Raw genomic sequence first — 24,649 nt, forward strand, 5'->3', positions numbered from 1 at the left:
CCTGAACAAAATGCACCATGATAAAAACTGGGAGGTACATTGTCTTTGGTGTAGCACCAGTCCTTTCTTACTACTGGTTAGGCAACATACAATGGAGAGATGTACAACTGATGGTACTGCATACAAGTAATTAGAGGAATCTGAAGTTCTTGTCAGAGGTCTTCCAGTTGTACTGCTTCTAGTCATCCTGTGCTAAGGCATTTAATGAGTAACCAGCATGTTGGATTGTGAAACAAAATAGGATTAGGGGCTGTTTAGCATTTGATTAGCCATGACTGTGTAGTTAAATAAGTTTTGTTGGCGTTGTATTTTCGGTGATGGCATACCTGCTTCTACAAGAAGGCTATTGAATGGGTTTGTTCAAAAAGTCCCAGCAGACAGACTAATATTTCTAGAGTCTAATTTTTCTAAGATGGACAGTGTTGCTGACTCACAAACAATGCTCTATAGTCCAAACAGGATAAAATAAGTGCTTCACAAAATCTTAATATACCTGTTCGATTTGCACGTTCAGGAACTGTTACCCAGGAAACAGAGATTATTGAGTTTCTCCTTGCAGTAAGTGCAGTAGGTGGTAATCACATAAATTTATTATCAAAAAGAAGTTGTAGAAATAACTTTTCCACTGCTTCCAGTAACTGGGTTTCAAGGGATAGTTCTGGATGAGGACAGACTGTGTTCTACAAAAGTGCATTACGTATGATTTACTTGGTGAGAAACGGTATCCATGATTTTACACCAATTTTTGTGTGTTCTGCATAGCTGTTTGTAGTTATCATTCTACTATACATAACAAGATGGAACTACGATATAAACAAGGATCACTGACATACAATGCTGGTATGACTATGTCCCTCTGTGTCTATTATTCCATTTACTGCAATGCAAAATGTGCAGCACTTAAAAAGTGAAGCCTTTGTCACCCCATTTTCTGCACTTTATAGGTTTCTAAATGTTGTACCCACTCTACACTCTAACCAGTCTATGTGACAAAAAAAAAAAAAAAAAAAAAAAAAAAAAAAAAAAAAAATGTAAAGACAGGAAAATTTTTTCAAAAGCCCTACTCGGATAGAATTTGATACAATGTGATCCTGCCATGTTACATCGCACACCTTGTGCAAATAAAAAAATACTGTGATTAAATATCAGTGGTTCACAAAGGTTTCTGTAGCCGCAAACTCTAATCACATGAGATGATCAGTGCTGGTTTGAGATCTTTGGAATCTGCATTGGAATCAGGAAGGAGAGTTCTGAGAGCCCAAATACCAACAAAGCTGCAAAGTAGCAATCTTTTCTAATAGTTTACCCAAGTCGCTGTTAGGTTGATCAGCCTCATTTATTGTCTTTCATATCTGATAAAAATCTTTAGAATAGCATTTTTACAAAGATTTGAAGCATTTGACTATGGATATTGTCTAGTATTGCAGGGAGGGCAGGGGGGGGGGGGGGCGGAACCACACATTATTTAGTTCCAAGGCTGTCAAGGGTGCACTCTAGGATGCCAGGTCTGTTGGGATAAAAGTTGTGGTATTACATAATGTTAAAAAGCAATGATGAGCAAAATTAAGATGATAATTCTTAGATGTCAACATTTCTTCATAACACACTGTTAAAAGTTCAGCAACACCGAAGAAACTGGTGTTAATTTTCCCTCTGTCAAGGATTTCCTGGCTTTTATCAGTGTACTGAAGTCCACTAATCTACTGTAATTCTGACCACAATTGCTAAACTGAGGATGTGTACTGTCAGAGAAGAAACTTATTGTTCCCAACATTCATTCTTCCTTGTTTCACTGAGTAAAGTGCTTCTGCCCTTGATCTTTTGAATAAAATAAAATAAAAATTCAGTAGAGAAGTGGCACCTCTATGTTGCTCTCTGATGGCATCTGCAATCTCTTTCCGTTTAGGAGGATCTGAAGACAATGGTAATGTAGTGCTTGCTGTGTCTTGTACTCCTCCATTAATCCTCTACTCTGTATTATGAGCTACACTTTAGCAATGAAAGATTTCCAACTGGATCTGCACAGTGACCAATGTGGTAAACAATAACTCTGGTATAGATGTGGGACCTATTCAATAATCAAGTAATGGTCACTACACAAAAGTCATTGTAAATATTCCACTTGATCATAGTTGCGAGGTTAGGACTGCAAATTGACAAATATATTGCAGAATAGGAGTAATAAGTGGCACTGAAATGTCTTGGGCATCAAAGAATCTCTCTAGTAGTTGCCCTCTACTAGTTGTTGTCTCACTGCCCTAAATGTGATTATGGGTCTTAAACTCTCCAAATAAAATGGAAGGTGGGGGTAACTATTTAATTAATGATATGAATATAATAGAGGGAAACATTCCACGTGGGAAAAATATATTTAAAAAGAAAGATGATGAGACTTACCAAACAAAAGCGCTGGCAGGTCGATAGACACACAAACATACACACAAAATTCAAGCTTTCGCAACAAACGGTTGCTTCATCAGGAGAGAGCGAAGGAGAGGGAAAGACGAAAGAATGTGGGTTTTAGGGAGAGGGTAACGAGTCATTCCAATCCCAGGAGCGGAAAGACACATATACCTTCTTCCCAAAATTCACAAACCCAATCATCCCGGCCGTCCCATTGTAGCTGGTTACCAAGCCCCCACAGAACGCATCTCTGCCTACGTAGATCAACACCTTCAACCCATTACATGCAGTCTCCCATCCTTCATCAAAGACACCAACCACTTTCTCAAACGCCTGGAATCCCTACCCACTCTGTTACCCCCGGAATCCATCCTTCTAACCATTGATGCCACTTCCTTATACACAAATATTCCGCATGTCCAGGGCCTCGCTGCGATGGAGCACTTCCTTTCACGCCGATCACCTGCCGCCCTACCTAAAACCTCTTTCCTCATTACCTAAGCCAGCTTCATCCTGACCCACAACTTCTTCACTTTTGAAGGCCAGACATACCAACAATTAAAGGGAACAGCCATGGGTACCAGGATGGCCCCCTCGTACGCCAACCTATTCATGGGTCGCTTAGAGGAAGCCTTCTTGGTTACCCAGGCCTGCCAACCCAAAGTTTGGTACAGATTTATTGATGACATTTTCATGATCTGGACTCACAGTGAAGAAGAACTCCAGAATTTCCTCTCCAACCTCAACTCCTTTGGTTCCATCAGATTCACCTGGTCCTACTCTAAATTCCATGCCACTTTCCTTGACGTTGACCTCCACCTGTCCAATGGCCAGCTTCACACGTCCGTCCACATCAAACCCACCAACAAGCAACAGTACCTCCATTATGACAGCTGCCACCCATTCCACATCAAACGGTCCCTTCCCTACAGCCTAGGTCTTCGTGGCAAACGAATCTGCTCCAGTCTGGAATCCTTGAACCATTACACCAACAACATGAAAACAGCTTTTGCATCCCGTAACTACCCTCCCGACCTGGTACAGAAGCAAATAACCAGAGCCACTTCCTCATCTCCTCAAACCCGGAACCTTCCACAGAAGAACCCCAAAAGTGCCCCACTTGTGACAGGATACTTTCCGGGACTGGATCAGATTCTGAATGTGGCTCTCCAGCAGGGATACGACTTCCTCAAATCCTGCCCTGAAATGAGATCCATCCTTCATGAAATCCTCCCCACTCCACCAAGAGTGTCTTTCCGCTGTCCACCTAACCTTCGTAACCTCTTAGTTCATCCCTATGAAATCCCCAAACCACCTTCCCTACCCTCTGGCTCCTACCCCTGTAACCGCCCCCGGTGTAAAACCTGTCCCATGCACCCTCCCACCACCACCTATTCCAGTCCTGTAACCCGGAAGGTGTACACGATCAAAGGCAGAGCCACGTGTGAAAGCACCCACGTGATTTACCAACTGACCTGCCTACACTGTGAAGCGTTCTATGTGGGAATGACCAGCAACAAACTGTCCATTCGCATGAATGGACACAGGCAGACAGTGTTTGTTGGTAATGAGGATCACCCTGTGGCTAAACATGCCTTGGTGCACGGCCAGCACATCTCAGCACAGTGTTACACCGTCCGGGTTATCTGGATACTTCCCACTAACACCCACCTGTCAGAACTCCGGAGATGGGAACTTGTCCTTCAATATATCCTCTCTTCTCGTTACCTACCAGGCCTCAACATCCGCTAATTTCAAGTCGCCGCCACTCATACCTCACCTGTCATTCAACAACATCTTTGCCTCTGTACTTCCGCCTCGACTGACATCTCTGCCCAAACTCTTTGCCTTTACATATGTCTGCTTGTGTCTGTATAAGTGCGGATGGATATATGTGTGTGTGAGTGTATACCTGTCCTTTTTTCCCCCCTAAGGTAAGTCTTTCCGCTCACGGGGTTGGAATGACTCCTTACCCCTCTCCCTTAAAAGCCACATCCTTTTGTCTTTCGCTCTCCTTCCCTCTTTCCTGATGAAGCAACCGTGGGTTGCGAAAGCTAGAATTTTGTGTGTGTGTGTGTTTGTGTGTCTATCAACATACCAACGCTTTCGTTTGGTAAGTTACATCATCTTTGTTTATATACAAAGATGCTGTAAGTTACCAAACAAGAAAGCGTTGGTATGTTGATAAAGATAATAAAACACACACACACACACACACACACACACACACACACACACACACACACACACACACACACATCCATCCGGGCATATACAGATACAGACACAGGCAGATATATCAGATTATGAAAATGAGGCTAACAATTGTCTGACGAAGAAATAATAACGTTAAAACCTGTGGGAAGCGGCTAAAAAATGATCGGTGATGTGGGAAAAATGGGAATGGAAATTAAGCGAAAGTTGTTAGAACTAGTGAAAATGGTTGTTTAATAGGTGAAAGGAACTGTTTGTAAACTGGGAACCGTGGATTTTATAGCAGCAGTAGTGTTGAAAGCAGAAAAAAGTTTTTTTTTGTTATGGTTTGGAAGTAAGTTACATGTTATTGAGTATATATAGGCAGGATAAAATTGTATGGTAGATTACGGTAAAAAGGGGAAGGTGAATACAAAGAGAAACCACTTGCACAAACAAAAAGAGATAGTAAGATGACAGAAAAGATTTCGAATTTCAACAGTGACAATAACAAACATAATTGTTGGGTTCAAATTAATGATATGAATATAATAGAGGAAAAACATTCCACGTGGGAAAAATATATATAAAAACAAAGATGCTGTAACTTACCAGATGAGAAAGTGTTGGTATGTTGTTAGAGACAATAAAAAACATACAAACACACACACACACACACACACACACACACACAAATTTCAAGCTTTCACAACCCAAGGTTGCTTCATCAGGAAAGAGGGAAAGACAAAAGGATGTGGGTTTTAAGAGAGAGGGTAAGGAGTCATTCCAATCCCGGGAGCACAAAGACTTACCTTAGGGGGGAAAAAGCACAGGTATACACACACACACACACACACACACACATCCATCTGCACATATACAGATACAGGCCTGTGTAAGTCTTTCCGCTCCTGGGATCGGAATGACTCTTTACCCTCTTCCCTTAAAACCCACATCGTTTCGACTTTCCCTATCCTTCCCTCTTTCCTCATGAAGCAACCTTGGGTTGTGAAAGCTTGAAATTTGTGTGTGTGTGTGTGTGTGTGTGTGTGTTTTATTGTCACTATCAACATACCAACGCTTTCTCATTTGGTAACAAACCCCACAACTTTTCAGTCACCAAATCACAGCACTTGATGCTATATAAAAATAACATATTTCCTTATTACAAATGCAATAGGGTTCCTGGAAATATTACTGTGCTATGCAGCTTGTGAAGTGTACCACAGCAAGTCTATTCACTCTTTTTCATGAAATGTGTGCGAGCATTTTTTTTTTTTTTTAACTGATATCAGTTCAGAGTGACCTACTCACTAACTGTGCTGGCTGGCTCTACTCTGGTCAAATGACACCCCTGCTAAGTTTGCTCTGGCCAGCAATTGACTTGCTTGTCACCTCCTAATGATGTACAGGAGATAACAGGAGAGAAATCACTACTTGGAAACTCCAAGTTACCCACAAGTTTAGTGGGTCCACTGAGCAGCTCCAATTTAGCCATCTAACATATTAAAAGGACTTTTTTCTGACACACAAACAATACAAATGGTTGAAAAGAGATACATCAAATGTATATCTTACTAACCTGATAGTAGCTTGCTCATAGTCTGCAAAACCTGTATCAGGATTTTTCTTCTTCTTCTTTTTTTCAAGTATTTCAGCCTCCGAAGCTCCAATGTTGAGAAGTTTCACACGATCATAATCCTGACCCTATCAAAAAGTTTTGTAATGTAATGATGAACAGTCAACATCTTTAGACACACAAGGTAAAAGTATAATTACCATTTTTAACTTATCTTTCTGAGATAGAAATAAAGATATGTTAGCCTAACAGGAACTAGTGCAAGACATCATTTTTGCCACACGAGCAAATCAAAATTTGACATCATCATAATTTCTGAACATCCAGCATCTAAATCAAATCTTCATCAAATGTATTGAATACAATTATTTTCAAAATAAGATAATGAAAACTAAAAAAAAAAAAAAAGTCTGATGCCACAAAAAGTTTAAATAAATAAAAAAAACCATGCAATTCAGTCAGTCAAAACAGCACAATTACTGTTTAACACACCAAGGTCCATAAGAAATGGTAAGATGATATATAATGGCCTGTCAGAAGATTCAAGTGGCATCCTGGAGACATTTTCGCTGGTGGCTCAGAAGTTCGGTGCGAGAGCCGACTTGGCGCCCACAAGCGAGGCAAATATGAGTCGCTGGAGGGTTAGTCATAAGCTCATGTCTGTGCGTCGTTTTGCAACTAAGTTGTTTAGGCATACTTGGTCATGCATCTTGCTTCCATCTGCAGTCAGTTTCCTCCATTTGCTGCGTTTGACAGCAAGTTGCTCCACTTGTCACTGTCAATATTAAATGCACACATATCATGCTTGTCGCAATCCCTAAAGCATAGTGACGGTCTTCCATGAGGTCTCTCTGCTTCTGCTATTTCACTGAGTAATGTGCACTGAGGCAGACGGGAGTGGACCATACGATGCAGATGTCCTAACCTCTGCAGGTGATGTTGCTTGTGTGTGGCAGTGATACTCTGTTGTTTTGCAGTTTTCAGAACCATATCATCCGTCACATGATCCTTCCATGACATTCCCAAGATGCTCCGTAAGCACTGCAGGTGAAAGGCATTGAGCTTTTGTTCCTGTTTGGCGTATGACGTCCAAGTCTCAGCTCCATACAAGAGAATACTCAGCACATGATTGATACACAAGCATTTTTGTTGATAATGTAAGATGTTTGTTGTCCCATGCTCGTGTGCGGAACTTCCTGAAAGTGCTGGCAGCCTTTCCTATTCTTGCACTTATCTCTTCATCCAGGGAGAGATCTTCTGTCATTATTGAACCAAGATAGCAGAATTTATCGACTATCTTCAACAAGGAGCCATCCAGTTTGATGACAGGCGGATCAGTGTATCCTTGTGCCATGACAACCGTCTTCTTTATGTTTATAGACATGGAGAAGAGCTTGCATGCAGTAGGGAATTTATCTACAAGCTCTGGCAGATCGCCTTGATTATGCGTTACAATTGCAGCATCGCCAGCAAATAAAAGGCTATTTGCAAGCAAGTCTTCTCAGAAGCACTTGGATCTGAGCAGAGAAATGTTGTAGAGCTGGCCATCAGCTCTGGTATACAGATGAATGCCCAGGTTAGTTTCACCAAAAGCGAATTTGAGGAATGCTGAGAAAAAAATATTGAACAGAGTGGGAGCCAATTCAAAGCCTTGAGGAACCTCTCTTTTCACTGCTAATGGGTCAGATGCAATTCAGTCGAAGACCACAGCACCTTCCATATCTTCATGAAAAGCCTTGATCATCTTTAAGAGCTTTGGAGGGCACCCTATCTTCAAAAGTACTGCATAGTCCTTCTCTACTAACTTTGTCGAAAGCCTTGTTTATGTCAATAAAGACAATTAACAGAGGGGTTTCCTGCTCGTGGCACTTTTCCTGAATTTGCCAGAGTGTGAAAATTATATCAACTGTAGATCGTTGGGGATGAAACCCACATTGTTACTCAGGGAAAATGCACTCGGCAAGCTTCTGAAGTCTGCCCAACACCACATGGGAAAATGTTTTTCCAGATATACTCAAAAGTAAAATTCCACAGTGACAGTTGCAATCACCACGATCACCTTTACCTTTGTATAAAGTAACAACATTGACATCGTGCATGTCTTGCAGGACAGTACCCTCAGCCCAACATTTCAGTAAGAGGTTGAAAAGCAGTGGAAAAACTGGCTTAAGTTTTACAATTTCTGTGGAGAGGTTGTCTTTGCCAGGGCACTTCCCACATTTGAGCTGTGCAATTGCTATTTGAAGCTCCTCCACAGTAGGTGTGGCATCCAAGTCGTCATAAGGGGGGTTGGGTTGTTTGGGAGAGGAGACCAGACAGCGAGGTCATTAGTCTCATTGGATTAGGAAAGGATGGGGAAGGAAGTCGGCCATGCTCTTTCAAAGGAACTATTCCAGAATTTGCTAGGAGTGATTTAGTGAAATCATGGAAAACCTAAATCAAGATGGCCGGATGCGGGATTGAACCATCGTCCTCCCAAATGTGAGTCCAGTGTGCTAGCCACTGCGTCACCTCACTCAGTCTAGTCACGGTAAGGTGTCGTCTGAGGAATTTCATCCATTGCATTTGGACTAATGTCGATGGAATGTCATTAGAGGCTGGAGTAATGTTCTAACCAACAGTGCAATTGACGATTTTGATCTGTGATGACTTTTCCATCTATTTCCTTGAGTGCTACGCTCTTCTTTGGAATGGGTTCAATGGCCCTTTTGATGCCTGAGTAAACACTGCCAATGTTGAAAGCATTGAAACACTCCTGTATGCCAGTGCAAAGTTGCTCCCAATAGGAACTGATGCAGTCACGGACAGTGCGTTGCACAACTGCCTTTGATTTGCTTAGCTCCCTGCATGTAGAATTGCATGGGTTTTTATGCCAGATGACAGTGGCCTGACACTTAGCCTCAAGGAGAGGTTTCAGGACATCTTTGTTCTCGATGAACCACTCCTGTGATTTTGCTTCCAGATTACCAAACACATTTTCAACCGTACCAGTAAGAAGCGATTTTATCTTCTGCCAGTCTTCTGAAATAGGAGCGGCTGGGTTCCAGGAATCCACCTCTTTTCGTATCTCATCACTAAATACTTCTACTGCAGCAGTGTTTCTTGTTTGGCAAAGATTAATTTTTGTTTTGCAAGGTGTTCTGGCAGAGTGGAACTTCTTAGTCACAAAGTGAACTTTTGTCGCTACTAGTGCATGATCCGTGTCACAGTCTGCACTAAGGAAAGAACGTGTATGAAGAAAGTAATGCAGATCTTTCCTTTTAGTTAGAATAAGACCTAATTGGTGCCAATTGAGTCGGGGTGCATCCAGGAAACCTTGTGGTTCAGCTTGCCTTTAAAGTATGTATTGGTGAAACACAACTGATACTTTGCACAAAATTCAAGCAACTGTAGACGATTTTCATTCCTCATGCCCACTCTGTGTTTGCATAGGCAGTCAAGCCAGATGGCAAAATCACTACCAAGATGATAGTGTGGAGTATAAAGCAACTACGGTTCGCTTCAAAATATTTGACATATGACAGCTAGTGGGCAGGACAGCTCCCACTAGCAATACACCAATGTGAGCCTGGCATTGACAGCTCCCATTGTTTGTCACTTTCCTCTGAAAAGAACTGTGACTGCCAGTCTAAGTTAGCTGTTGCTGTTAGAAATTCATATAACATTTACTTTTACCTGTCTTAAAATGTGTAAGGGAAGTAATCTAAAGAAGGGCATGGTGGGAACACAGTAGAGACTATACCCTATATGAGTTTCAGAATCTTGACATGATTATTGTTGGAGATAGACTTTAAAGTTACTTTCTATGGCTGCAGAGATTGGAACACTGCAGCAAAGCCAGCAGGTAAGACCTTTTGTGATGTCACAATTTCAGACCTTAAACATCAGATGTCAATCAATTTAAACCATACTGCATGTGACATCAGGGATACAGGAGAAAAAGTAAGAAGAGTGAGCTAAAGAGAAAAGATAATTTAAGATTAACATTTCATTGATATCATTAATGACTGACGAACTGGCAGGAAATCTGACAGGGCCTTCAAAGGGAGAATCCCAGCATTTAAAAATTTCTGGAAACAAAAAAAGGGGTTTTAACCCTACTACGAGGTGCATTCAAGTTCTAAGGCCTCCGATTTTTTTTCTACTTAACTACTCACCCGAAATCGATGAAACTGGCGTTACTTCTCGACATAATCGTCCTGCAGACGTACACATTTTTCACAACGCAGGCGCCATGATTCCATGGCAGCGGCGAAGGCTTCCTTAGGAGTCTGTTTTGACCACTGGAAAATCGCTGAGGCAATAGCAGCACGGCTGGTGAATGTGCGGCCACAGAGAGTGTCTTTCATTGTTGGAAAAAGCCAAAAGTCACTAGGAGCCAGGTCAGGTGAGTAGGGAGCATGAGGAATCACTTCAAACTTGTTATCACGAAGAAACTGTTGCGTAAAGTTAGCTCGATGTGCGGGTGCGTTGTCTTGGTGAAACAGCACATGCGCAGCCCTTCCCGGACGTTTTTGTTGCAGTGCAGGAAGGAATTTGTTCTTCAAAACATTTTCGTAGGATGCACCTGTTACCGTAGTGCCCTTTGGAAAGCAATGGGTAAGGATTACGCCCTCGCTGTCCCAGAACATGGACACCATCATTTTTTCAGCACTGGCGGTTACCCGAAATTTTTTTGGTGACGGTAAATCTGTGTGCTTCCATTGAGCTGACTGGCGCTTTGTTTCTGGATTGAAAAATGGCATCCACGTCTCATCTATTGTCACAACCGATGAAAAGAAAGTCCCATTCATGCTGTCGTTGCGCGTCAACATTGCTTGGCAACATGCCACACGGGCAGCCATGTGGTCGTCCATAAGCATTCGTGGCACCCACCTGAATGACACTTTTCGCATTTTCAGGTCGTCATGCAGGATTCTGTGTACAGAACCCACAGAAATGCCAACTCTGGAGGCGATCTGTTCAACAGTCATTCGGCGATCCCCCAAAACAATTCTCTCCACTTTCTCGATCATGCCGTCAGACCGGCTTGTGCGAGCCCGAGGTTGTTTCAGTTTGTTGTTACACGATGTTCTGCCTTCATTAAACTGTCGCACCCACGAATGCACTTTCAACACATCCATAACTCCATCACCACATGTCTCCTTCAACTGTTGATGAATTTCAATTGGTTTCACACCACGCAAATTCAGAAAACGAATGATTGCACGCTGTTCAAGTAAGGAAAACGTCGCCATTTTAAGTATTTAAAACAATTCTCATTCTCGCCGCTGGCGGTAAAATTCCATCTGCCATCTCTGGGACGTATTGACAAAGAACGCGGCCTCATTTTAAAACAATGCGCATGTTTCTATCTCTTTCCGGTCTGGAGGAAAAAAATCGGAGGCCTTAGAACTTGAATGCACCTCGTACATCCAAATAAAAGTTTAGAGTCCTTACACTTGTAACAGATTAGATTAAGTTTTCGTTCCACAGTCCCAAAAAATGAGATGACGATGTGGGTGTGGAACATGTCAGAAAGTATAACATAAAACATTTGAATATAATACTTACTACCCTGGTCATTTGTGAGGAGATTGTCAAATAGATGAATACATTACAGTAAACAGGAAATGCTAATATTTACAGAATTGATACACTGTCAGAACGGAACGCTGTTATGCATTTTTAATATACACTCCTGGAAATTGTAATAAGAACACCGTGAATTCATTGTCCCAGGAAGGGGAAACTTTATTGACACATTCCTGGGGTCAGATACATCACATGATCACACTGACAGAACCACAGGCACATAGACACAGGCAACAGAGCATGCACAATGTCGGCACTAGTACAGTGTATATCCACCTTTCGCAGCAATGCAGGCTGCTATTCTCCCATGGAGACGATCGTAGAGATGCTGGATGTAGTCCTGTGGAACGGCTTGCCATGCCATTTCCACCTGGCGCCTCAGTTGGACCAGCGTTCGTGCTGGACGTGCAGACCGCGTGAGACGACGCTTCATCCAGTCCCAAACATGCTCAATGGGGGACAGATCCAGAGATCTTGCTGGCCAGGGTAGTTGACTTACACCTTCTAGAGCACGTTGGGTGGCACGGGATACATGCGGACGTGCATTGTCCTGTTGGAACAGCACGTTCCCTTGCCGGTCTAGGAATGGTAGAACGATGGGTTCGATGACGGTTTGGATGTACCGTGCACTATTCAGTGTCCCCTCGACGATCACCAGTGGTGTACGGCCAGTGTAGGAGATCGCTCCCCACACCATGATGCCGGGTGTTGGCCCTGTGTGCCTCGGTCGTATGCAGTCCTGATTGTGGCGCTCACCTGCACGGCGCCAAACACGCATACGACCATCATTGGCACCAAGGCAGAAGTGACTCTCATCGCTGAAGACGACACGTGTCCATTCGTCCCTCCATTCACGCCTGTCGCGGCACCACTGCAGACGGGCTGCACGATGTTGGGGTGTGAGCGGAAGACGGCCTAACGGTGTGCGGGACCGTAGCCCAGCTTCATGGAAACGGTTACGAATGGTCCTCGCCGATATCCCAGGAGCAACAGTGTCCCTAATTTGCTGGGAAGTGGCGGTGCGGTCCCCTACGGCACTGCGTAGGATCCTACGGTCTTGGCGTGCATCCGTGCGTCGCTGCGGTCCGGTCCCAGGTCAACGGGCACGTGCACCTTCCGCCGACCACTGGCGACAACATCGATGTACTGTGGAGACCTCATGCCCCACGTGTTGAGCAATTCGGCGGTACGTCCACCCGGCCTCCCGCATGCCCACTATACGCCATCGCTCAAAGTCCGTCAACTGCACATACGGTTCACGTCCACGCTGTCGCGGCATGCTACCAGTGTTAAAGACTGCGATGGAGCTCCGTATGCCACGGCAAACTGGCTGACACTGACGGCGGCGGTGCACAAATGCTGCGCAGCTAGCGCCATTCGACGGCCAACACCACGGTTCCTGGTGTGTCCGCTGTGCCGTGCGTGTGATCATTGCTTGTACAGCCCTCTCGCAGTGTCCGAAGCAAGTATGGTGGGTCTGACACACCAGTGTCAATGTGTTCTTTTTTCCATTTCCAGGAGTGTATTTACCACACACGAAATACCTAAGTTTGACTGTTCTGACAGAGTGCAGTCAAAATTGAAATCTAACTGACATTTTTACTTAAGCTGTTCTAACAGTCCCCGTTAAGATATTCATCCATAGAGTAGAAGGAGTCGGCTATCAACAAGTCTTTCAAACTCTGTTTAAACCGTGCTTTATCTGGAACCAAATTTTTAGTGGTTGCTGGCACTTTATTGAAAATGTGTGTTCCTGAATATTGGATCCCTTTCTGGACCAAGGTAAGTGATTTTACATTTTTATGTAGGTTGTTCTTATTCCTAGTATTGATACTATGTATTGAGCTATTTGTTGGAAACAGAGATATTGCTTGAACAAATTTCATTAAGGAATAAATATACTAAGAAGTAGTGGTTAGAATACAAAGTTCCTTCAACAGGTTTCTACATGTTGTTCTTGAATTTACACCACAAATGTTTCTTATTACATGCTTTTACATGCTAAAAACCTTTGCTCGGTTTGATGAGTTACACCAGAATATGGTCCCATATGACATAATAGAATGAAAGTAAGCAAAGTAAGCAGGTTTTTTATATTTATGTCTCCTACATCACTCTCACTGCACACACAGACTTGTTTTGGTGCTTCAGCAATTCTTTGGTATGCCCTTCCCTGCTGAATTTATTATCAAGTTATAATCCCAGAAATTTAACACTGTCAACCTCTTTGATCTGCATGTCTTCATATGTTATACACATACTGGAAGAAAATCTCTTACAGGTTATGAACTGCATTAGTGGGTCCTTTCGAAGTTTAATGACACTGAATTAGCTTTAAACCATTTACTGAAGTCAGTGAAAATTTGGTCAGCAGCTATTTCTAAATCTGTACTTGACTTGTTACTTATTGCAATGTTTGTATGATCTGCAAACAAAACGAACTTAGCATCTGACAATGTAACAGGCAAGATGTCTTTAATGTACACAAGAAAATGCAATGGACCCAATATGGAACCTTGAGGAACCCCACACGTGATTAATTCCCAATCAGATGAAAACTGACTGACTACTTCACAGGTATTTCACAACAACACCCTTTGTTTCCTCTTGGTTAGATAAGACTCAAACCATTTCACAGCACTGCCGGTGACACCATAATATTCAGATTTACTTAAGAGAATGCTGTGGTTCACACAGTCACAGGCTTTTGACAGGTCATAGAAAATGCCAGTAGCCCCTAAATTATCATCTAATGAATTAATTAAACTCTCTCTATACATGTAAATAGCTTTCTCTATATCAGAACCCTTAGAAAACCCAAACAGTGACTTGGAAAATATATTATTTGCAGCCAGATGCTTAAGGAGACACTTGAACACAACTTTTTCAAATATTTTTGAGAAATCTGGCAAAAGTGGAACCAGTTGATAGTTTGATGGTATCTCTGTAGCCCCCTACTTGTGAAGAGGCTTAACTTCGGCATATTTTAGTCAGTCTGGAAATGTTCTGTTGACAAGAGATTGATTACTCAAATAACTTAAAACAGAACTCACAACTCGTGTAAGCATTCTTTGATTAACTTTGTTGATATGTTATCATACCCACTAGAATACTCAGACTTTAAAGATTTTATGATGGGTGCTTTTTCTTTGGAGGATGTGAATGTCAATTACATTTTACTGAAGCTATTTTTAAAAACTGGTCTCAGATATCCCATTGCACAGTTCACCAAACCTGGTAACTCCAAGCTGTCAGTAACAGAAATGAAGTACTTGTTTAAGAGGTTTGCAACACTACATGCACTTCTTACCAAAGTCTCACTTATTTTTAGAGCTATCTGTTCCTTTTCCTTTTTGGCCCCACCTGTCTCTCTCTTCACTATATCCCATACAGTTTTTATTTTGTTGCCTGATGTAATTATCTTTCTCTAATTATAAAGCTGCTTAAATTTCTGAATTAGTTGCTTCAATATTTTGCAGTATTCTTTGTAATGCATTACAATGCTAACACCAGAGATGTTCCTAGATAGTAGATGCAGTCTCCTTTTTGTCCCACATGATATGTTTATTCCTTGTGTAATCCAATATATATATATAGTCTGTCTCAGCACACTCTCTACTGGATGGACCAGCAGTCTTCTGTGGATGCCGACTGAATTTCAGCATTGACATCAACGATTCTTTTACACATGGCAATGGATGGCTAACCGTCGCTATTGTACGAGGTGGTTCTGGAGTTCCAAATGTAGCCGGCCTCGAGAGTTTTGTTGATCGTGAATCGAATGGCTGGAGGTTCCTATCACTCAGCAATTGCGAATATTACATAGAAATTTATAAATGAAGGACTGCAATTAAATAAAATCTGCAGGTACTATCTTAACAGCTTTAAATTATTAGTACGATAGTAGAAGCATTGTTGAGAATGCGGTGCATTTCTGCAAAACACTTATTGGTGTCGATGGCCCAGCTATTAAATAAAATATAAGTTGAATAACAGGGAAACAGATTCCTACTTCACGTAATTAGTTATGAACAACAACATAGCTCGCGAGACATTCACCTCTAAACGCATACTAAGTCTTCACTGTTGATACCATGGAAATTTCACACGTTCACAAGTTGGCACTCCGAAGTATTTCTATCTCCTGCATTCACAGAAATCTCACACATTCACAAGTTGGCACTCCGAAGTATTTCTATCTCCTGCATTCACAGAAATCTCACACATTCACAAGTTGGCATCCGAAATATTTCTATCTCCTGCAATCACGCGCAAACCACTCCACACTCTCAAAGTCTTTCCTGCGACCGTACGTCCGTCGCGTCCAGCCCCTCCCGTGTCCTGTGCCATCCTGTCCAGTACTCTCTCCTGTCCCCTCTCCATTTCAGTGGTCGCCTGCTGTAGTAACGAGCACTGTGACTGGCTAGAGCACTCTCGCCATGTCTTCAAGCCAACGCACACTCACAAACATAAAGAAACACAATCAAAATACTGAATTTACATATAAATAACTTGAATTAAATTAAATATTTCTACAGCTGGACCATAAACACGCTCTAACACACATTATTAAGTACATAAACAAATTAAATAAACATATATCAAAGGAATAGCAAGCAAAAGTAGGACAGTAGCCTAATGTGTCTGTGCTTTCTAAAACAGCAAATATTTAACCAATTTCTTCATGAATAGTATATATCGGATATAAACAAAGACATAAACGAATAAATATATTTATATATCTAAAAACAAAGATGATGTGACTTACCGAACAAAAGTGCTGGCAGGTCGATAGACACACAAACAAACACAAACATACACACAAAATTCAAGCTTTCACAAATGGCCTTTACAAATGTCTGCTTGTGTCTGTGTATGTGCGGATGGATATGGGTATGTGTGTGCGAGTGTATACCTGTCCTTTTTTCCCCTAAGGTAAGTCTTTCCGCTCCCGGGATTGGAATGACTCCTTACCCTCTCCCTTAAAACCCACATCCTTTCGTCTTTCCCTCTCCTTCCCTCTTTCCTGACGAGGCAACCGTTGGTTGCGAAAGCTAGAATTTTGTGTGTATGTTTGTGTGTCTATCGACCTGCCAGCGCTTTTGTTTGGTAAGTCACATCATCTTTGTTTTTAGATATATTTTTCCCACGTGGAATGTTTCCCTCTATTATATCCGTAAATATATTTATAAGCGTGCTGCTACTGTTTTTTCGTGTAACTGTGGAGTACATATGGCCTGACGCAGAAGATAGTAATCAGCCACTTTGACCTCCAATAACCCATGTACTATTGAAATTACATGCCTGTAATTCAAACCAATTTAGGTTTACACTAACAGCTTTTTAAAGACATGCCAATCGATGAAATCAGATGAAGCACTTAGATTTTGGAAATTCGTTGCTGTGTGTTACTTGTATAATTTACAGTTAGATATTAAACTTTAAAGCAATAAAGATATTGAAACTCTGATTACACCATCAGAATCATCATGCAAATAATAGTAATCTACATGTTTCTTTTTGAGATATCATGATTCATCTGGCTACTATTAATTGCTATATGAACTGGGAAATATCTGCCATTTAGGTGTCACAAAGTCCGCCATCTTTGGCATTCCCGGCATGTCTCCTTCATCGACACAGCATCACCATGGGATTCCCAGCCACACAGCGGATCACACGCTGGGGCTGGCCCTGATGCTCAGCTAACGTTCGGCACCACGTGGTTGCTAACAGGCCGCGGCCCACCGAGAGGCCCCGCGCAGTGACGCCAACTCCGAACTTAGAATATTTGAGGGCGCCACAATTTTGGTCCATGTAACTCGGATTGTGTTAATTGGAAACTACACTCCTGCTGATGCTCATGAACTCACGAGGATTTTCAGAATTCCAGTGTTTATTGCTCTGTGAGCTCACATACCCCAATAAATGTTAACACTTTTCATCAGAAAAAACTAATACTTCAGGCTTAATCTCTCCATCATGGACTGACAGCAACAGCCATTAGAAGTAATGGTGTTGAGCAACAACATCCACATTTGTCACTATCACTACTGTGTAAGATTTCATCAATGTAGGGAATGACAGATTGCTACTTACTTTAAAGAAGCCATATCAAGTTGCAGACAGGCACAACTAAAAGACAACCACATAAAGCTTTTGGCCACAGCCTTCGTCAGTAAAGACCACCCACACCCGTCAGAATGCAACATCACATGGGTTGCGCAAGCAGCAATATGGAGGTGGTGGGAAAGGGGAAGGGATAGTAGTGTATGGGTGGGGAGAGAGATAAACACTGTCTGTTGGAGGTCTGCAGTGACTAGACTGCCAACAGGTACATTGTCAGGAGTTTGTGCAGCAGGGAGGTAAGGAAAAAAAGGAGAGGAGCGGGGAAAAAGACGGCTGGATGCATTGGCAGAGGGTTGCAAATATGCAGGGTAGGAGATGAGAATGGTGAGGAGATGTTATGACAGTGTGGGTGGAAACTGTTGGGTGGAGGGTGTGGGGACAGTATGTTACCATAGGTTGAGGCTGGGATAATTATGGGAGCAGAGAATGTGTTGTAACGATAAATTCCATTTACATAGTTCAGAAAAGCTGGTGGTGGAAGGAAGTGAAGCAGTCACTGAAATCAAGTGCGTTATGTTCAGCTGCATGTTGTGCCACATGTGGTCTACTTTACTCTTGGCCACAGTTTGGCAGTGGCCATTCATCTTGGTGGACAACTGGTTGGTAGTCATACCAATATAAAAAGCTGTGCAGTGATTGCAGAAGGGCTGGTAAATGACATGGCTGCATTCACAGGTGGCCTGGCCCCTGATGGGGTAGGATAAACCTTTGAAAAGACAGGAATAGCAAGTGCTGGGTGGGTGGATAGGGCAGGTTTTGCACCTTGGTCTTCCACAGGGATATGACTCTTGTGGCAAGGGGTTGGTACTGGGAATGGTATAGAGATGGACTACGATGTTGTGGAGGTTGGGTGGGTGACAAAACACCACTTTAGGAGGGGTGGGAAGAATCTTGGGTAGGATGCCCCTCATTTCAGGGTATGATGATAAGTAATCAAAGCCCTGACAAAGGATGTGGTTCAGTTGTTCCATTCTGGGGTGGTACTGGCTGATGAAGGGGACCACTTTTGTGGCTGGCTTTTGGGGGTGGTGCGAGGATTTGGGGTGTAAGGGGAAATAGCACGGGAGTTCTGTCTGCAGACTACGTATGAGGGATAGTGCCTGTCTGTGAAGGCCTCAATGAGACCCTCAGCATACTGAGCAAGGGAGTTTTTGTCACTGCAAATATGCCATCCCCGGGTGGCCAGGCGATATGGGATGGATTTTTTGTTGTGAAACAGATGACAGCTGTGAAAATGCAGATAATGTTGGTGGTTGGTGGGTTTAATGTGGAAAAAGGTGTGGATGGAGCCAATAGAAAGGAGAAGGTCAACATTTAGGAATGTGGCCCACTGGGTTGAGGAGGACCATGTGAAGCAGATGGAAGAGGATGTGTTGAGGCTGTGAAGGAACAAAGAAAAGAGTGTCTTGGCCCTGAGACCAGATCATGAAGATGTCATCTTTGAACCTGAACCAGAATAGGGGTTTGGTCTTTTGGGAGGCTAGGAAGGTCTCCTCTAGATGGTCCATAAAAAGGTTGTCAAAGGAGGGCATTATGTGGGTTCCCATGGCTGTGTTGCAGTTTTGTTTATATACCTTCACTTCAAATGAGAAGTAGTTGTGGATTAGGTTAAAGTTAACAAGGGGTATGAGGAATAAGGTAGTAGGTTTGGAGTCTGAAGGATAGTGGGAAAGGTAATATTCAATAGCAGTAGGATCATGGGTATGAGGGATGTTGGTGTATAGGGAGGTGGTGTCAACAGTGGTGAGTAGGGATCATGGAGGTAAGGGGTTGGGGATGGTGGAGAGTCGGTAAAGGAACTGGTTGGTGTCTCTGACATGGGAGACTAGATTATGGACAAATGTTTAGAGATGTTGGTCAATGAAGGCCGAAATTCTTTCAGTGGCGGTGCAATAACAGGCCACAGTAGGGTGTCCAGGGCTGTGGGGTTTGTCGATTTTGGGGTGTCAAAAGAGTGATGAGGGAAATGGATTCATGGGAGATGTTCTGGGGAGGGCCTCCGGCTTTAAGCAGGGATTGGAGTTTGTGTTGGACTTCTGGGACAGGATCACTCTGGCAGAATTTATAGGTGGACGAGTCAGATAACTGATGGATGCCTTCAGCCAGGTAGTCACTGCAGTTCATAACAACAGTGGTGGAGCCTTTGTCTGCAGGTAGGATGATTACGTCACGATTTGTTTTGAGGTTGTGTATAGCTGTTCTTTCTTCTACTGAAAGTTTGGTGTTCTGAGGAAGCAACCTGGAGAAGTATTTTTAAGCGAAGTTGGAGGTAAGGAATTCCTGCAAGGTGATCAGAGGGAGGTTAAGTGGGATGGGGGAAGGGTCACAGTTGGATAGTGGTATGAACTGGAAGAGGCACAGTTCACTATTGAAATTAGGGTGGTTTTGTTTGGAGGGATTGGCAGCAAAGAAGTGCTTCCATTGCAGGGATCAGGATAAGGAGAGTAAGTCTTTGACAAGTCCAGTGTGGTTAAATCTGGGTGTAGGGCTAAAGGTGAGGCCTTTGGATAAGCACACCAACCACCAACATTACCTGCATTTTGACAGCTTTCATCCCTTTCACACCAAAAATTCCTCCCATATAGCTTGGCCATCCAGGGATGGTGTATTTGCAGTGACAAAAACTCCCTTGCTCAGTATGCTAAGGGGTCGCACCAAGGCCTCCAGAGACGCCACTGTTACCAGATATAGTCTGCAAACAGATCTCCCATGCAATTTCCCCTAACAGCCCAGATACTCCCACAACCACCATGAACCAGCTACAAAGGAGTGTCCCCTAAATCAGCCAGTACAGCCCCAGACTGGAACAACTGCACCACATCCTTTGCCAGGGCTTTGATTATCTATCATCGTGCCCTGAAATGAGGGACATCCTACCTGAAATACTTCCCATCTACCCTAAAGTGGTGTTCCGTTGCCCACTCAACCTCCACAACATTCTAGTCCATCACTATGCCATTTCAAATACCAACCCCTTGCCACATGGTTCATATCACCATGGAAGACCCATGTGCAAAACCTGCCCCATCCACTCACCCAGCACTTGCTATTCCAGTCCTTCCACAGGTTTATCCTACTCCATCAGGGGCTAGGCCACCTGCCAAAGCAGCCATGTCATTTGTCAGCTCCTTTGCAATCACTGCACAGCTTTTTATTTTGGTTTGACTACTAACCAGCTGTTCACCAGGATGACTGGCCACTGCTAACTGTGGCCAAGAGTAAAGTAGACTACATGTGGCACAACATGCAACTGAACATATCACACTTGATTTCAATGGCTGCTTCACTAACCGAGCTATCTGAATCCTTCCCTCCACCACCTGATTTTCTCAGCTACATAGATGGACATTGTCCTTACAACGTATTCTCTGCTCCCATAATTATCCTGGCCTCAACCTACGGTAACATACTATCCCCACACCCTCCACCCAACAGTTTCCACCTGCTCTGTCCTATCACCTCCTCACCATTCTCACCTCCCACCCTGTTTATTTGCAGCCCTCTGCCAATGCATCCACTTGTTTCCCCGCTCCTCTCCTTTTCCCCCTTACCTCCTTTCCCCACAACCTCCTGATGCTGTGCCTGTTGGTAGTCTAGTCCCTATACTCTCCAACAGACAGTGTTTGCCTCTCCCCCCACCCATACCTTACTATCCCTACTACTGCTGCTAGCATCCCAAGTGATGCTGCATTCTGGCTTGAGATGCGGAGTTGGTGGTCATGTGTGTGTGAGGTGGGCTTGCTTTTGTGTGTGTGTGTGTGTGTGTGTGTGTGTGTGTGTGTTTGTGTGTGTGTCTCCTTTGTGATGAAGGCTGTGGGAAAGCTTTATGGGACTGTCTTTTAGTTGTGCCTTCTTCAACTTGACTTGTCTTCTTTAAGGTAAGCAGCAATTTGTCTTTTCCGACACTGTTGATATTCCTGCCTGGGGTTTCCATTGTTTGATGTGTGTAAGGTTTCAGTTTGAGTTTGTACACAGTCCTGCGAGCAGAAGATACTGACAAACCAGTCTGAAGTACTAAAATGCAAATAACTTTTTTTCTTTTCTTCTTTTTTTCAGGTTTCTTTCCAAGGCCACTCCCAACTCATGTAGTTAAATGTCTCCTCAGACATTGTTCAAGTGTCATGTGGTGATATTCAAATTGCCTTTGAGGATACTGGTTCCCGTGCAATGCCAAAGGCAGCACTGGAGTTATAGTTACTACTAATAAAGTGGATACATGTACGTGTTATCTATTAACAGCCTATAACAGCAACACAACCTCACTAGGCTAGCATACTGTGACTTATATCTGTGCAATGGCATGGCATTGAATATTTCTACTTGACAATGGCATAATGCCAAAATTACAATAGAGAATGAAACTTTTACAGCCGTAAATGGAAAATGATATCCTTTCATCAATTAATACAAGCTTGTGACTCATATTACAAGCAATCATAATCTATAGGTAATTAGCTCGACATAGATGCTTTTGGCAGTTAATTTATAACCTGACTAATTTCACATATCTGAAGGCTTTCCATGATGATGGGATTTATAGAATACAATGTATGAATTAATGATGAATGAATGAAAACAACACACTGCTTATGCCAATTCTCTGTCGTGTACTGTACCACAAATATAACAACCTCAACATGATAAACTAGAGAGTAAACAATCCTATGCTTTGTGGGTGGCAAGATGGAATACATACGACAGAAATTGGAATTAAATCACTCTGGGAGAGTGGTGGAATTATGATGAGGAGAAGGTATTATTAATTGTTGTATGAAGTTGCATGTTTTGATAGAGTTATGGTCAGGCCCAAGAACTTGATGACTTACAGTACACTGTCACTGGCAGAATAGATGACAGTACAAAAAAGTTGGTTAGCCTCTACAGAGAACGTAAGTCCAGCGAAGTTAAGCATGTATTATTTAGTGAAGTTAAGCAATGTATTATTAAATGAAGAGAATCTTGTATGTGCACTTTTATTGTAGTATGACACCTAAGTAAATGGTTGAAAGGAACATACATGGTAGTAAGTGTGGCCCCTATTCATTTTTTGACTCACCACTGAAAAAGATATGTGCAATTACAATTGCTATGTAATGTTATGTGTGACTTTTCAGCAGACAGCTATGCTTGTGATCTAAAATCACAAGGTTGAATGGCACAAAACTGTTAATCAGATGGATGTATTTTGTCACTACCTGAGAAAGTCTGATTAAGTTTCAGACCAAGACTGATTGTCATGTATTTCCTGAGAGTTTTGATGTAATTGCTCTGAGCCTGTTGGTGATATGAGCACAGAAAGGAATTTCCTAAAATAGTGAGTGGTAGAACCTTACTTCACTTCACATGTGAAGAGGAGAGTATTCTTAACAGTGTGAAGATTTTGTTCTCTTGACATCTCTGCTCAGCACTTCTGTAATTCTCTGAATGCTTAAAGGATCAATACCTACGTGTACTGACAGTGTGAGCACCTGGAGGGAACACAGGAATGAGAGAGATCAATGTGCCATAAAATTTTAATTGTGTGTGTGTGTGTGTTGTGTGTGTGTGTGTGTGTGTGTGTGTGTGTGTAGGTATTGCATGAAATTTACTCCATAAAAATATGACATGCTGGTTTTATCATTAGAACATAGACAGTTATACTAGTCTTACTATTACATAGTTTCACACAGTTATAGATGAACCAGACTTTCCTCAAAATGTAGTAATAAGAAAAGAATGATTAGTGTACAATTCTAATCACTAAACAGAAGCACTATTGAAGAAATCTGGGAGTGTGCAATAACTAACACTCAGAACTCTGTGGATCATTACCTTCCAGCACTTTTTCATTCAAAGTATATTCCACAGGTCCTCTAGAGAAATAACTGTCATGCCACTAACAAAGCCCACAAAAAAATTTGGGGGAAATTAACTACAAACACAATGGATGTATTTTAGAAGACATAAAATAATTAATGAGAATCTCATTAAAGATTTCATAATGGTGATTTGGAATTGCAATTTTGTTCCATCTGCAGTGCAAAATTAAAAATACAAAATAGGTAATGCCTATAAAACAGCAAACTATAATATGAGCATTATGAGGCATTTGAAAACTGTTTGTATGAATCAGTCTAACTCCTATACTTGTCTTTGATTGGCAGCCACCTGCCAAATGAGCAATTCAAGTACAGTGCATGAGCTGACTTACAATGCAGTACAATCTCTCTCCTTTGTCACTGTAGATGAGACCTGGCTTTCTTTCACTGCAAGACAATGGACATTAAGGTTTTGAATCTGTATTGTAAATACATAAAACTGGCTCAGCTGGAAACCCACAAATACACCTGTCGCTACATACCAATAAAAACTCTAGAGGTAAATAGGGTGACTTACACCTTCTTCAGCCTCTCTTCTTTTCTTTTCATCATTTAAAATCCACTCTGCTCTTCGTTTCCTTGCTTCCCAATTGGTTGGGAGGTTGTTGCGCTTGTCTTCTTCCACTACTTCTTGGTGATTCAACTGGCGTGCTTCATTCTGAAACAATCATGTGATATATATATATATATAATATAATAGCAACAGAGTCAAAAGTAGAATCATGTTAAGATTTTAAGTGCTTTCACTTTTGGCAGGAGGGAACCAAATGATTTCTCATTTAAGTATCAACTTCAGATCACATATAGAAAACAATGTCAAACTACAAACGAACAATGGATTGGCAATGTGGTTATGGTCAAAATAGATTTACCAGATGAAAAACAACAATGGATATTCTGGGCAGACACATCC

The 24,649-nt window shown here is 42.3% G+C and overlaps 1 protein-coding gene across 2 annotated transcripts in view; it reads right to left on the reverse strand.

The window, feature by feature from the left end:
• Positions 1 to 24,649, reverse strand: part of LOC126162776 (pre-mRNA-splicing factor syf2) — a 58,611-nt gene that overhangs the window by 15,853 nt on the left and 18,109 nt on the right. For both annotated transcript variants that reach the window (XM_049919483.1, XM_049919482.1), the window contains exons 3-4: positions 24,254 to 24,394; positions 6,179 to 6,303 (exon numbers count right to left, since the gene is read on the reverse strand). In XM_049919483.1, coding sequence (XP_049775440.1) covers positions 6,179 to 6,303; positions 24,254 to 24,394 — 266 coding nt within the window. The remainder of the gene's footprint in view (positions 1 to 6,178; positions 6,304 to 24,253; positions 24,395 to 24,649) is intronic.

The sequence above is a fragment of the Schistocerca cancellata genome, chromosome 2 (assembly GCF_023864275.1).
Source record: "Schistocerca cancellata isolate TAMUIC-IGC-003103 chromosome 2, iqSchCanc2.1, whole genome shotgun sequence".
In the NCBI taxonomy this organism is placed as follows: Eukaryota; Metazoa; Arthropoda; class Insecta; order Orthoptera; family Acrididae; genus Schistocerca; species Schistocerca cancellata.